This window comes from Argiope bruennichi, chromosome X2 (assembly GCF_947563725.1).
Source record: "Argiope bruennichi chromosome X2, qqArgBrue1.1, whole genome shotgun sequence".
NCBI classification, from domain to species: Eukaryota; Metazoa; Arthropoda; class Arachnida; order Araneae; family Araneidae; genus Argiope; species Argiope bruennichi.
Window position 1 is genome coordinate 55,178,128 of NC_079163.1, and position 16,129 is coordinate 55,194,256.

The 16,129-nt window shown below is 29.4% G+C and overlaps 1 protein-coding gene across 3 annotated transcripts in view; it reads left to right on the forward strand.

The window, feature by feature from the left end:
* Window positions 1-16,129, forward strand: part of LOC129960678 (cytoplasmic polyadenylation element-binding protein 2-like) — a 92,577-nt gene that overhangs the window by 48,453 nt on the left and 27,995 nt on the right. For all 3 annotated transcript variants that reach the window (XM_056074243.1, XM_056074244.1, XM_056074245.1), the window contains exon 3: window positions 8,813-8,863. In XM_056074243.1, coding sequence (XP_055930218.1) covers window positions 8,813-8,863 — 51 coding nt within the window. The remainder of the gene's footprint in view (window positions 1-8,812; window positions 8,864-16,129) is intronic.

A 16,129-nucleotide genomic window follows, 5' to 3' on the forward strand; every position in this document is an offset into this window, starting at 1 on the left:
TCCTCACCATTGGTGCAAAAGCTTATATATAAAATGCGTAGGAGATTATTGACGCTGTACGGCAATTTCTTTACACCTTCCAATGATGTCAAAGAATGATATTAGAACATATATAATCTTGTTTTTCAAATAATAAAATCTATTCGCTTTCAATTATCACCAAAAAGGGAGGGGGGGGGGGGAGAGAAAGAAACCCAATAAAATAGTTATTACGATAGATTGGACATTTTACGACTTCCTTCAGAAAAGAATGTTTTCTCCGCCTCCAGACATCATTCATGACAAATTAAAGTCCCTTTGTCATATACTTCCTCTCGCGTCGTAAATATAGACGCCCCTTACCAACACCCTTAAATCCCTGTCTCTCTCTTCATATTTTATTTTTTCGAATAAATCTAAGGAATACCTATGTGCTCAATCACATATTTGATAAGTTTTGCTATTCACCCACACCATTCCTAGCAGATGATTATGTTTCCGGGTAAAGCAATGAGATTTCACTTCCATATGTTGGCTTCTTTATTTTCTTAGTCTAGGCTTTACGAAATAAAACTCCGAACTGACAGCTCTGATTTCGAAACGAAATGGAACATTGACGTTTTTTTAAGCGCTGAAATTTTCCCTTTATTTTGAATTGTGTCAGCCTAGCTTGGCTATTCGAAGGAGGACAAAACATTTAAAGACTTTTCCATCGCTGTTACATAATATAAAAAATTCCACGAAGATTTTCAATTGAAAGTGATAAAAGAATTTTGAGTTCTCCCTGCTTTTTTTTTTTCTTCCTAAAATTGCGATAGAACATCTGTTTTTGAAAAACTGTATTGACGTGCCAGAGGAAAATGGTGGATGAAAATGAAATTTCCAATGAAAGTGTGAGGAAAATACCTCTAAAGAATGTTTTCTCAAGTGAATGCCATGGCTTTCGGTTTATCTCTGACAATGACAGGCCACATCAAGTAGCTTAAAACAAGAATTGGAATATAAGAGTTAATCTATGAGTTGAATGTCTCAAAAGTATTTGATTGTTCAAATTAAATTTTATTCTATTTGGCCAAATTATTTGAAATTTGAACGACGTTTATTTCAGATGATGCGCTTACCATTTAAATGGGGAAAAAAATAATACAAATATTTGTAAAAAATTTTGTGAAATTAAAAATAGACGCATATTTTCATGATAAATCTGGTCTTTTAAGAAGTCCCAGAACAAGAAGTCTCATAGAATGTGATCTTACTAAGCTGTTGCAAAATGTTGATTGATAACCTGGTCGGTTATCTGTGAAAGTTTGTCGCAACAATTTTCGATTAGCTCTAGTTACATTAAGAAGTGCACATTTTGCATGAATATTGCGCATTGAATGCAGTGACATTGAAGTTGTAGGATCACAAAACTTGACAACTCGTTACATCATTGTTATCCAGTAGCAGAACAAGTTTGAATCCTTGTAGAAATCTCTTCAAGAATATAAGGTACAATGATTTTTTGAAGAGCTTCCCGTCCTATTTTATCTTCCGAATCTTTTGCGCCTAAGCTTATACGCAAAAAGATTTTTACTTCCTCTTATGAGAAGAATACAACGAGAAATTATTATGATCGTCAAAAAATTTGAACTCGAGATTTTGATAAACTTCCATGTTCTAGAGCTCTCTGAGTCAGAAAAACACTTTTTTGAAATTATTTTTATCTATGTGAGCATGATAACTCAAATACGCTTTGAGTTAGATAGATGAAATTTATTTGTGGTTTTTAAACCAATATAGAGCATTTCGTATAAAGTTTTGAAATGGTCAAAAATTCAGAAAATTAAAAAAAAAAACATCGTTAAAAAAAGTTGAAAACTGCCTTTTACCTATTTGTCATTTCGTTCAATTCTGAACACTCTTATATAAGATTATTATCATGACCCTGTTTGTATTATGATAAAATAAATAAAAATGTTCTAGATAAATAGAAAAAAAAAACAAAAAAAAATAATACTTAGCATCAGCAGTAAATTTTTAACTACAAGTAATCATAATTTTTAATTGAAGGTGAAAGTAATTGTTTTTTACAAAGCAAAACAAAATATTATTTGCGTTTTTGTAGAAGTCGCTGAATTACTATTGGTAATTGTGGACTTGTATAATAACAAACAGTTTTCCATGAATCTCATCTGTTTTCCATAATAGCAACTGGATTGCAATATATATTTAATTGCGACTGTAAATTTATTACTAAATATGTCAATAAATTATGGACGCTTAAAATGCAAATGAATGAATGTAATTAAAAATGTTTTCATTATTGCGCAATTAAAATGTTTAGTTAATTTTAAAATTAATAATCTTTATACCATTTTTATTTCGGTTAAAATGTTCGACTTTCATGTAAACATATAATTGCTTAGTGCTAAGAAGTGCATGAATCTTTTTCTATGTTTAGGGGCGCTAAAAACTTATACAGGTCTTGAAAAGGTAAAGATTTTCTTGGGGTGTTATCTTAAGTTAAAATAGCACTGAATCCTTCAATATACTAATCTTCAATTTGTCCTCCTAAAAATATTATGATTGTTGTATGGGGATAAAATAATTATAAAATATTATTCTGATTTTGATTTCCAGTTCTATTCTAAGTTTTGGTTCAGTAATTGGTTCTGTATGGAAATTAATATCCCTATATATTTTTTCTGATAAATATCTCTTACGGGGGTTTTGCCCCCCCCCCCCCGTCACTACGCGCACGCATTTTGTTTCGTGACCTGTACATTGTGTAATTCTATAGATAAACAATTTTACCGATCACCGTCTACCTAAACCACGTTCTAGCTACTTTCTCTGTTTTCCAGGATTTGCACGATCTCTTCTTGAAAATCGATAAGAAACCCTGTTTTAGTATGGCCGGACAAGAGAAAGCTTTTATCGTCATGGTATTTGGAGCACCTGGAATCAAAATTCTTTAGTTTCCTTTATCTCAAGACCAAATTTTAAGTTCCATTTCTCACGCTTAGCATCTTATTTCCCCTCTAAATTGAAATTCGTAATCTGAAATTGTACAAATCACGAAACATCACGTGAAATTCGCATCACGCATTGTTTTATTGATTAGAAATTTCTGCACGCTAAGTGGATGCTTATAATTCAAGTACTTCTTTGACTGATATCTTTTGGAGTGTTTATATTAACGGCATGGGACAAGTAGTGAATGGCATAGTGTTTTAATTATGCACCTCAATGGAAAGCGTCTTGTACAGTGGTCTAATAGCTTGATGGTACTGTTAAATTTTTTATGAAGCACCTCATTGAAACGGTATCTTTTATATAGCTTATAAAGTATATATTTTTGATGGAAATTTTTTTTTACTACACTGTCATGAAGATCATAGTAAGAAATCTCTTGATCGTAGGATTTCAGTAAATTATAATTTTTTTAATCATTGAAACTGTACTTTTTTCGTATCGGAAAGACTAGCTTTGGCATTTTTGCATGTAAAGTGGATCGCTTATTCGAGACCTAATACCTCAATTTTGGTTTTAAGTAAATGTTTTTTTTAAATGAAAGGCGATTTTTTTGTTCAAATTTATTCATCAAATATTATTGGTGCCGTTTACTTTTATTTTATAGGGAGTAGTGATACTCCACGTAAATTTCTACTTGATTGTAAAGTTTTTGAAAATTCAGGAGATTTCGTAGAGAAATGGTTCATTTGAAACAGCTGAAAATTAAATAGTGATAACATTATTAGTTTTAATTGTTTTATAGTCCTTTCATATAATCATTAACGTTGTATAAAATGTGTTTCCATTGATGAGAAAATCTTAAATATTTGAAGCATGAGATTTGTTGATGGTTTAGATTGAGCGATCCGTTGTTTTTATTATCTGTAGAACAGCTGGGTAGCAATTCGTGACTAATTATTTTCCTTGGTGAGAATGAGAATTGTTCTACCCGTAATAAAACTTTTGCGATTCTGATTTGAATCCAAAGAAGGAACTACATTGTGATATTAGTCACTGAACTATTCCAGAGATAAATCGTCCTATTCGCACCATTAAGAGAATTGGTACTGCTTCAGATATTCTATGACTTCCATATTGTTGGACACACTTTGTACACAATGCTGGTGATTGCATTGGAGGGCTAAACATTCCAAGCTAATGCCTTTGTTGCATCAGATATAATTTTATGGTTACTTTTATTAAATTCCCAATCCTTGTAAATACTTTCATGGCAACTCAGAAAACCTTCATCTTCGCTAGAAAGTCTTTGGTAGAAAAGAGTCCTTAATAATTCATCTTCCAAAAAAAGAATCATAAACATGATTAGATTCCTAATTGATCATGGAGAACTATTCCAATTAGATTAACCTTATCAATTTTAAGGGCATCATTTAATACACCTTGTATGTTATTCATATTTTATATTTTATCCTTTAACCTCAAGTAACTAATTTTTATAATTCCTTTATATTTTCACTCATGCTGCACATTACCATGTTCATTTATCCAGTTTTATTGTACTCCAGGTATTTTTCATTCTAGTTTTTATCATTTATAAATTAGTAAAGATTCTAATAACTATTTCTAAATTACGTTAACATCTCCAAAAAGTAAAAAAACAAACAAAAAAATATTAAAATAATTTCTTTTTTTACTTGTAAGATGACACTCCTACATCGGGATGTATTTAATCGTTATTTATATTCAATAAATGAATTACTATTTATATACAACGCCATAGAAATATAATATAATTCAATGCAATGCCATAATAATATATTGCACTAAATTTGTTCTGTATTAAGGGGACCCGCAAACCTGTATGGATCATAGCGATATGGTTGTGTCAGAGCATTTTGACATAAGACGTTAAAAAAATATTAATCTGAGAAAGAATCATTTCCCAACGCTCTTCTAGTAAGCTCTCCAAACTTATATCTGCCATCTGATTTTGATGGCCCGATCCTGAAACCGATAAGCCCTGACATTTTGTACATATCAAAAGTCAAATAAATCCATTCTCCCTCGGTAAACAGAGGGGGCACAATTTATCCGCTTTAGAACTTCACAGCTGAGAATGAGTAATCTCTCGTAGTGATGTCACTTGATGAAACAAGAAAGTCTGAGCCTTATCCAGTTCATATCAAGTCCATCTGTCTTATCCTGTCCATATTAGGTCTGTCTGGACCTTATTTAATATGCCAGGCGTTGTTACGATTAGGGTATGTTGTGGATTAGTTCTTAAAATAATTTTTGATAACAGATTATTGAATTATTGCCTTTGGATTCTAACTCAAATTTCATCATTTTGACGCGACATATCGCATTATTGGTATTTTCTCTGAGCTTTTGTCTTCTCGTGTATTATAATTTTCTTCTGAAATCTTGCAGGGATTTATTATGATGTACGTTTCAGTAAATCCACCGAAGTCTTTGTTTGACAGGGCTTAAGTTAAAGAAACTTCTACTTAACTTAAGTTCTACTTAAGTTAAGAAAATTCGTTAAACAGAAATATATGAATTAACCCTTTAAAGGGCCATTTTTTCTAGTCATATTATGTTAAAATATTTTTAGGCTTGAAATTAGAATAAGAAAAGGGATTCATTTAGCTTATTAGATAAATTTAATTTGATTCATTAATTAATTTGGTTAATTAATAATTAAGTAACAAATCAAGACGCATCATTTTGTGTGAGATAAAGAACTGAAGCATCTAAGTTTCTGTCTTTCTAAAAAAATGTGTCTGAACTTATGCTAACCTACATAATTTCATACAAAGATTGATAAATTTGGTGGGAAGCATACTTCCCAAGGCCCTAGAAAGGGTTAAGTTACAAAAATGAAGACTGAAATTTTATCGGTCCATTGTATTGAATTTAATTTATATTCTTAACTATAAAAAAATCTACATTCTTGTTTTGTACAGGCTTATTACTAATAACATGTTTTTTTATCAAAAAAATCGCACTTTTTTTAAGATTGAAACACATCATCTGGAATCGTAATCTCCTTCGTATTGTATCAGATGTTGTTAGCATTTCGTCTTGTGTAGATTTTGTTTGTTTCCTCTTCATTCTCATTTCCATTTCTTATTGTAGTGCCTTCATCACATTTTGTAACACTTTTCAATATATCATGCTATGCAGGCTATTCTACAGTTACCAATGAACTGTAGAATGTTACCAATGAACTGTCTGTGTAAGAAAACGTAGACATAAAGAAAATTAGTTTTTATCTTTAACAACTCCCATTCTTTCAAATTCTTCCATTATTAGACAGCAGATTTGATTGGTTGATTTTGCTGAAACTTCGACCAATGTGAAGTCGCGAAACATTGCATAAAAAAAACTGTGTTATATAGAAATAATTTTTCGTAATATAGAGAGTGAACAATATGAAATGCCGTTCGATGTTAAGATTTTATCGAAAATTTCGTTCAATAGAAAACTTCGTGAAAGGAGACTACTCTATTTGAATGACTTAAATATGTTATTACGTAGCTAATTTTATTGTCAACTCTGTGTATTATTCTGTTTAATTCATTTAAAATGTTTTTGGCAGATTTTAAGATATTTTGAGTTAATTATTTTTTATGAATCACACCAATTAATTTAGTTGAATTCAGATAAAATTTGTTGTGAAGAAGTTTTAAATTATGAAAAAAAATTACGTATTTTCCATATTTTCTTTTTAATAAACTAAATTAGTAGTACCTTGTCCCAATTTAACTTTATTGCACATGCAAAAAATAATAAAAATTGTATTCTCAGAGCGCAGCCATTGGTATGTAAAACTGATTTTTTTTTTCAATACAAAACTATGAAATAAGAAAAAATTTTCTCCAAAAGAAGAATTCATGACGTTTATTTATTTATCTTTCGGATAATTAACTTCATAAAACTATTGCAAAGCAGCATTTAGTAAGGAAGAAATATAATGTTCGCTGAAGAAATCTTTCTTTCTCAAAATTAATAAAAAGGCCCAAGTTGAATATTGTATTTACGAAGCAAGAAGGGAACATACTTTAAACTTTTATACGATAGCTCTATCCCATACAAATTTTTACAAAACAATTGACCAATTACAAATAGCTGTAACAGTTTTGTTTACAGCAACAGGAAAAAAAAACAATATGAATAAAACAGAATGGATCATAAAATTTTGTTTTGGCTCGTACTGATTGCCCTATGTGACTTAATTTGGTTACTAGGGTAACATGTATGCAATAATCCATTTCTCGCGAGACACTATAAAGCATGTTTTCAGCCATTGATCAAATTTGCATTCCATTGTCCCAAGCATGAGACTATTTAAATCTATTGAAGTTCTATCTTGCTTCTTCATTTCATTAGGATACACTGTGATCTCTGTCGCCTCTTCTTCATGCAACAGTGAACAAACCGAAGAAACAAATAGGAAATGCTTCACATGATAGTGAAATGAACTATTGCATAGATGTTACCCGTATGACCAAGGGAAGGCACAGAGCAGTTATTATGCACCGAGACAAAACTTTAAACTTCCCTCTGTATTATGTTCAGTTATTATTTTCTTGTATACGAAATGTAAAAAGAGAAATTGGTGTAATCGTCAAAAAAAAATTGAAACACGATATTTTGATGAATCAATCTCCCGTTTTTGACATCCTGAGACCGAAAAACACATTTTGAAATTTAGTATATGGTCTTTACTCCAAATTTGTAGATTTCTGTCAAATTTTGAACAAAATCCACTCTCAGGCTGTATGTCTATCCGTCTGTTCAAATGTAAGTTAACACGGTAGCTGCAAAACAAAAAGAGCTAAATAGGTGAAATTTGATTCACAGATTTATCTACATTTTACAAATGTAAAATATAGCCATATATGAAATTTGAAACCACATCCATCAATGGGAAGCCAATCCATCCATCAAAAGAGCTAAATAGGTGAAATTTGATTCACAGATTTATCTACATTTCACAAATGTAAAATGTAGACATATATGAAATTTGAAACCGAATCCATCAATGGGGTTGTATTTTCACAATCATATAAATGCAATAACTGAAAAACGCTCCGATTAAATGTAAGAAATTTAGTATGTGATTTTGTGACTAGCTATAATTCTGTGTCAAATTTTAGTTTTAATTGATCGGAAAAAGGCATCCAAAACACATATTCAGTTTTCTGGTACTTGTGTATTAACACCATCCCTGTGATTAATCAAGACCCTATTATAGATTATTTCGGAACTGTTGTTCGTCAATGGGATAAGGTTGTTAATACATATTTATTAGAGAATATGCGGGAAAGTTTCGGAGAGATTGCTCCAATTAGCTCCATCCTATTGTTGTTTATAAGGAAATTATAACCTTTATTATCGGTACCATTGTTTTGAATACTCAGTGTATTAAATATTTTCATATGCATTATCAGTATAAAAGAAATTTTTTCTGGACAGAAAAGCACTTTTACTTATGAAAGACCCTAAAAAGAGCTGATAAATTATGTCACTTAACTACTTCTTGTGGCTTTCTTAATATGTTTGTCTAAATTAAAAGAATTTCATCATTCAATTGGCACCATCTGCCTTCAACGAATTAAAATGAATAGTTAAATCATGAATAAATTACAATAAATATAATCCAAAATGTTTTAAACCAAGAAATATAAAAGTTGGGAAGAAAATAACAAAAATAATTTTTCTGTAAAATATTGAATTATCAGAATTCTGCTCTTACTTTATTTTTGTGTTATTTTGAATGGGAATGAATTTTGAAATGAAAAGTTATGAATTTCAATAGATGTTTTTAAATGAATTTTCATTAATTTGAGTTTTTATTTTTTTATTTTAGGTTACATGAACTACAATACGAATAACATTCAAAGTATGGCAAACATTCAAGGTAAGATTTTTTTAATGCCTTAGCATATGGCACAAAGTTTCTTATTCTTTTTTTTTTTTTTCTTTTTTCCTTATTCTTTCATATCAAATGACTTTATTCTATGTTAGATTAACTAGTGTTTCAAGTAATATGATATTATTGTACATTCTTGGGAAAAAAAGCGCTTTATATTTTTTGCATTAAGTGAAAAAAATGTGCCATGATAAAAGTTTAAATTCTTTGATATCCTAAATGAATAGTGCTTTAAACTTCTGTGGCGCGATTTATACCAAAAGTTTTAGTTCAAGGGCTTTTTCTGTTAATCGAAAGCCATTGGTTATTTGATAATTAATGCATATAATCATTTACACTAGGTTTCGAATGATTGAAAGCATTAAATATGTTTAAACTAAGTTACTTTTTATTATTAAGAGAAGATGTGAGGGAGAAAATCTTCCTCGCAGACTAATGTGGCGTTTATTTTAGATTATATGTATATATAAATAAAACTTAATCAAGAAATCTTTAAGTCTTTGTAATGATTTGTATTACTTCTAGAGCGTAGTTGCTGACAATTTCTTTTGTTAAAATACTTTAATCCCTTAAGCGCCTGTGCATCATACGAGCATCGAATTATCACTTCTTAAACTTATAGCCTCTTTAAATGACTTAATTATAGCTTGTAATTTGATATAAAAATTAAACATAATCCACAAACACTAAGTATTCTATGGATTGTTAATTGAACCAGAAAGGTATTACATTCTCGAAACGGAAGATGGCCACTAATTAGATAATAAAAAATAAAGAAAAAACCAATTAAGCGGTTAAAAAGCTGCCTACAAACTTAATATGTGTGGGGTTTTTTTTTTTTCTTCTTAATGAAATGTGTTTATTTACTACTAAGCATTCAGTTTACAACATATGATTGATACAACCATGTATATATATATATATATATATATATATATATATATATATATATATATATATATATATATATATATATAATGATTTTTAAGCAAGGAAAGAGCAGATCTCTGAAGTATACTTCCTTTGTTTCCCTTTTTCTATTTTTCTATCTAACGGAAATTTTCCATACCTTAATAATATAATTTTAAAATACTGTCGAATCTTATTGACTATTATAAATAAACTGGACTCTTAATCTTAACAAAACAGGCGAAAAAAGACGGATTCGCATTTCTTTGACAGAACGCATTACTGTGCTTGGGAAGAAGCTTAACTATTGCTCTCTTGGTATATATAAAATAAAGCAGAAAGAAGAAAAATGATATCGAATCTTATTTATTTTTCGCATTGAACAGACGCACCCGAGAAAGATTTATCACACGTTCATTAGACAGAGTAGGTATAACTCATATGGGCAAGAAAGATTCTTTATTATACAACCTAACACGAAAATACTCATGATTATAATAAGATAGTGAAACACAGAAAGTTTGGTGTGATAGCCCTTCGTTATCGATGAAAAATGTTCCATAGATAAATTCTTGTTCCACTTCTGCCATATATTTGTTAGCAGGTTTGTTTGGAAACGGAAATAAAGTCCTATGCAAGTTTAGTCTCTTTTATAGAAGTTATCAGGCATTCTCGATAGAAATTTCTTTGCAATTGAAAAATAGAATGAATTTCGTATAATCACAGACTGCAATTTGCTCGTTTTACTGAAAGCATTATTATACAATTGCGTATTAAATCTCACTCAAATGTAGACTTGAAACACCTAAGGCTATTTATCCGCAAAGTTGAGATACAATACTTCTAATCTACAATTGAATTGGTGCCTTCACTATTAATTTTTCGCGAACTTTTTAATTATAGTATTTGTCTAACTAACTCATGACCATTTTGTATGTTCATATCTTGAATATCGTATAATAAAATGACGTTGCCAGCATCTTTGTTGTTGCTAAATGGGTTCTTTATTAGCTGGCACTCCATAACTATGACCCTAATTTATTTATTTTAGCAAGAAATCGTTAATTAAACTGTTTTTCAATATATATATATATATATATATATATATATATATATATATATATATATAATATACGCTGTTACGCACTAAAGTGTATTTGTATATAAAAAAAACCATATCGCCCATCTTATCCTTGGTACAGGCTGATCTCACTTCAAGGTATACGATTTGTAAATAGTATCGCATGATATATAATGTTATAAAATAAAGTGGATTTCCGTGTCTTTTTCGAGCTGTTTCCTTGTATAAGCGAGTGGCCTTGGAATAATAAATCCTCGTGCAGAAATACCATTTTCTTCAAAATAAAAATAATAAAAAAGCGAACACTCGCAAGATACAAGAACGAATTCGCTTCGATTATTTTATGTCATATATACATTATCGGTTCAAAAGATTTTTTGTTCTCTAAATGCGTGTCTAAACATGAACATTCCCCTATGATCGATCCTCGTGGGGTAGGTTAGATTTTTAGGATGGGAACAATACACATGTCTAAAACCGGGGATAAAAGTAATAATTCTTTGACGTTCACATTATCCGTCCGAAATAACCGAAACGATTGTGCTACAATTGATTCAATTCTCGTTTAAAATTAGAGATCCAAGCATCATTAGCACTAGAATTAAAACTTGAAAGGGGAGCAAAAAATTTAGATGTTTGAAATGATGCGGTTATATATATCATCATTCAGTAATTATTTTTATAACTGTATACTTTTTATAGTTATTGAATTATAATCTTCTCTTTATTGCCCTTCAGTTATTTTCAATTTTTGCAAGAAACATAATTTGAATGTATTTTACGGTATTTAAAGGGACTTGGGAAGGATTTGGTATGTTCTTACATAATTATTTATAATTTAAGATGCAAGAATGCTTGCACCTGAAACAAGTTAAATAAACTTATTTTTTGATAAATTTAACTTAATAATAATCAATAAATGTTCTCGGATAAGAAAACAAGTTTGTAAGGAAATCCAACTTATAAAATGGGAAAAGCAATATAATGCACGTAGAAGAAATATCGCCACAAGAAATTTGTGCAGTGGTAATGTAAAATGTTCATGACAAATCAAAGGTGTTTTTTTTTTTCAAATTAAATAAATAAAATCTTTTGAAGCGTTATAATAAATCTTTGATATTACCTGAGCAGTTTTAAATGTTGTCGGATTCCATCAGAAAATTTTATTTTAGAATTACAAATTTTTAAATGAGAAATACCTCCCAAAATAAATCTAACCCCTTATCTATTTTATTTTGTCAATTAATTAACCCTGTTGTGTATGAAAGGATTTAATACTTCTTTTTCGTACTATTAATCAGTGTTAAGTCCGAATCGATTTCGGTTTCCGTTTTCCTGCTTTGTTTTCACTATACTGAGATCGTCTCAGTAAAATCTCTTAGCGAACCTTATTTTTAGATTAAACAATTAGATGCAATAATAATGCATTCAATATCTTGTTTTTCTCCCGAATTACGAGCATCTATTTGATACCTCTCGATTTAATTCTTTGAGAGACTATTTATATTTCATTCACCTGCTATATTTGTCTTGGATGGATCTAATATGCATTTTTTAGCCAATATAATTGAAGCTAGCCAATACCTGCTTGAAGACACTAGCGAAAAGAAAATTTAAAAAAAAATAGTATATTAGTCTTTTTTCAAAAACCATTATTTTTCATGCATGTGTGTTTGGTAGCAATAAATTTATTTGTCGAACCTAACAATTCCTCTTGCAGAATCTTAGGGATGGCGAATCTGAGATGTTCTTTGTTGAAAGTACGCGGGACAAGTATACTAAGGGATGATTAATTGGCGAATTTCCATTCGGATATTGAACTGTCATTGAGAAAAATGTAGAATCGGGAGAGCTGATTTATTTATAGGATTCGATCACGCGATATTCCGGAGAATATGGATGTCTGAATCTACTAAAGTGCCCAGATTCCGGGGAGGGGGGAATTTTTTCATACAGTAGATATTCAATGCGATTTCGAGATATAGCGAGTTCTTGAACAATTTTTTAAATATATGAAATTTTAGCATTCTTTTATGCTAATTTAATAATAAACTTAAAAGGTATTGATAACTTTTTTTAACTTCGAATTTTTGGAGTTTGAGTTTTATTTTACTTTTATATCTCATTTTCGATTTCAAACTTTGTAATCTAATTTTAGGGTATCAGATCATCAAAAAGGTAGCATTAAATATATGAAATAATTAATTTCGGTTTGGGACATTTGTTATATTTCGGCATAGTTTGCTGAAATACATTCCTAAACATATACAATCGGGTCTCTATTAGGCAATATCTCATCGTTCCATTTAAAAGTCTTCGTTATAAAGAAAATTAGTGAAACAAAAATAATTATGGAAATAATTGTAAATTATGGAAATGATAAGGAAAAAAACTGAAACGTACCACTCCATTCTAACATCTTTTAAACAATAAAAAAGAAATCGTCAAACCTGCATTGTAAAAGTTTATTTTATAAAAAGAACATATTTTTCTATAAAATGTTCCCACTTTTAAAGATTTATATTCATAATCAGTAGTATTTTCTTAAAACTAGAATCCCCTTTATGTTGTATCAAATACTGTTAGTATTTCTTCCTTCAAAGACCTTTTTAAAAAATATTCTCATGAAAATCATCTTCAGCATTCACTGCAAGGTCTTCATTACATTCCGTAATACATTTTAATATGTTATGTTACTTAGGATGTTCAGCAGTCTTAATGTGTATCATATCTTTCAAATGCAACACTTATCTTTTATTAGATACTGCCATTTTTCATTGCAGACAATTTGGTTAATGTAGAATTTCGACACAATAAAAATTAGAAAACAGTGCAAAAAAAAAAAAAAAAAAAAAAATGTTGGCAAGATTTCATAACATAAAAATTTTCTTTCCTAATGTGGGGAGTAAATAATATATAAAAAAAAATTTCAAAGTCAAAATTCTGTAGAAAGACTCGTTAATCAGAACTCTTTGTTGAATGGAGACTTCATTGTATCTTGAATTTGCATGCATTTTTGTTTATATTTTTGATGTTCTGTTAAGCTTCTGAAGATATAAATACTCTGAACTGAACTTGAAGATAAAACGAATCGTAGTTTCCGTGATTTTTTTATTATTCAACGAGTGTATCCATTTTCATTTCAATGAAATGCCCAGTCTTGATTTTTACAAATTTCTCTTATCCAATGAGTTTATTATTATTATTATTTCTTTTACCGCTTAGATTGGTGTTATTAATAGAACTTTCTTTGCCTACCCGTCAAAATTAGTAAAATTCTTAAACTAATAGAAACTTATTTAGTGACCTCCTAGGAATTGCTTTATAAAATAGATTTTGTATAAATAAGAGCAGCAACTAAAAGTGCCTTTCCACTGATGAATCTACAATGTGGCTCTGGCGAATTGACGTCTGGCCACTTATTTCAGCAAATGATAGCATTTACAAAGAGAGAATAGTATGAGACGGAGAACGAGTTGTGCAGAAGTGATAGTTTTTAATAAATATGATTGTATTGAACCAACCGCATTTTTTCTTACTTCTCAAATGAAATATCGTCAATTACGTTGAAAGTATAAGCGAATCACAGTCAATTATATGAACTTTGTTTCAAGTTCGTTTCTTAATTTACTAACTCAGACTCATCTAATATCACATGATTTTTCCATCTAATCCGCCAACTCGTCAGAATTAAGCTATACCTTCTCTGCACTCGTTTTTATTTTAACCCTTTGTATGATTTTGCGTTTATTAATTTTTATGTTTCTTAATTGAATTTTAGTCTTTTATTTGGAAGCATAAATATAGTAGCATTCCGTAATTTCAACTCCAGCTGTTGTTTCGCAACCTTGTGGGAAAATTTCTGACTCTAATTTTTTATGTTGTTGATTCGTAAACACTTCAGAAAATATTAACCAACTATACTATGTTGATTCGTAAATTTTTCGAAAAATATTCAACTATACTATTATAAATTCCTTTTAATGAAATGCGGCTTACTGCACATAGAAAGGTGTCGATAACCACGTACATCATGCAATATTTATATAACTTTGATAAATGCTGTTTGCCATTGATGTGTGATTTTATATAAAGAGTGCCTATTATTAAATTAAACCCATCTGGATTTGTGCCGTTCTTTACAACTATTCAAAATTAAAAATGTTTCGTAATTTTGATTATCTATGCAAAAAAATTTTATATATAGTAACTTTAGTCAAGAAATATTAATGTTAATTTCAAATATTAGTGATCTTTCCATTTTTCATTGTTTAGTTTTTAACGTTACCACCATTTTTCGATTATATTTAGTGTTTTTTGAGGAATATATTTTTTTTTTCATGGTTTGGAATTCTTATTTCAGTTATATCTGATATAGACGTGCTAATAAAAATTCGGAAACATAATCACTGCAAACCGTTTCCTTTTAAGCAAGGAAATTCTTTCTTTATACAAATATTTATTTAGAAATCATTAAGAGATTTTAAAAAATACATTTTTCTGCTACTGAAAATTTTCTAGGAAACATATTTTTAAACTGCTGCTCAAAATAATAATAATAATAATAATGAATGCTTTAATTTTTTTTATCCGAATTGAATTATTTTATATGCATGGCCGAATTATTAATGCATTTAAAATGCTTTATTCGACTGAATCGATAGCGAAAGATTGAACTCACATTCGTTTTTATTTTATCGATTCAAAAATTTTTGATTATTCAAAGCACTTAAAAGCACTAATTAATTTTTGATTATCCAAAGCACTTATTTTTTTTTTTTAAATATTTTTAAACACTGAATCGGCAGTGTTTTGAAATTCCATTTAAATTTTTGTGGCCTTTTCCGTTTTTTTTCCCCTCTTTTTTCCTCTTTTGCGTTTTTCCTCCACATTAAAATAAATTGGATTTAAATAATATTTATCAGTTTCTTTATATAACTTTCCCGATATCACCTTCAGGCTAGAATTTGAGCTAAAATGACGTTTAAAATAAATAAAAATTAAGTTCACAGAAAGGGGAAAATATATCCTGTGTATCACATCTCGAATTCAAAAAGTCCAGAGTACGATCGATCCTAATTTATTTAAATTTTTTTTCAAACACCAGTGATCGACATTCTGTATAATAGAATTCTATATTGCAAAAGACAGTTGAATTTCATAGAGTTCCACTATATCGAAGCACGTTTTTAAATGCGCAAGAAGTCATTCACTTTTGATGCATTTGCTATTAACTTTTTACGTGATGTCAATTTGAATTGTCA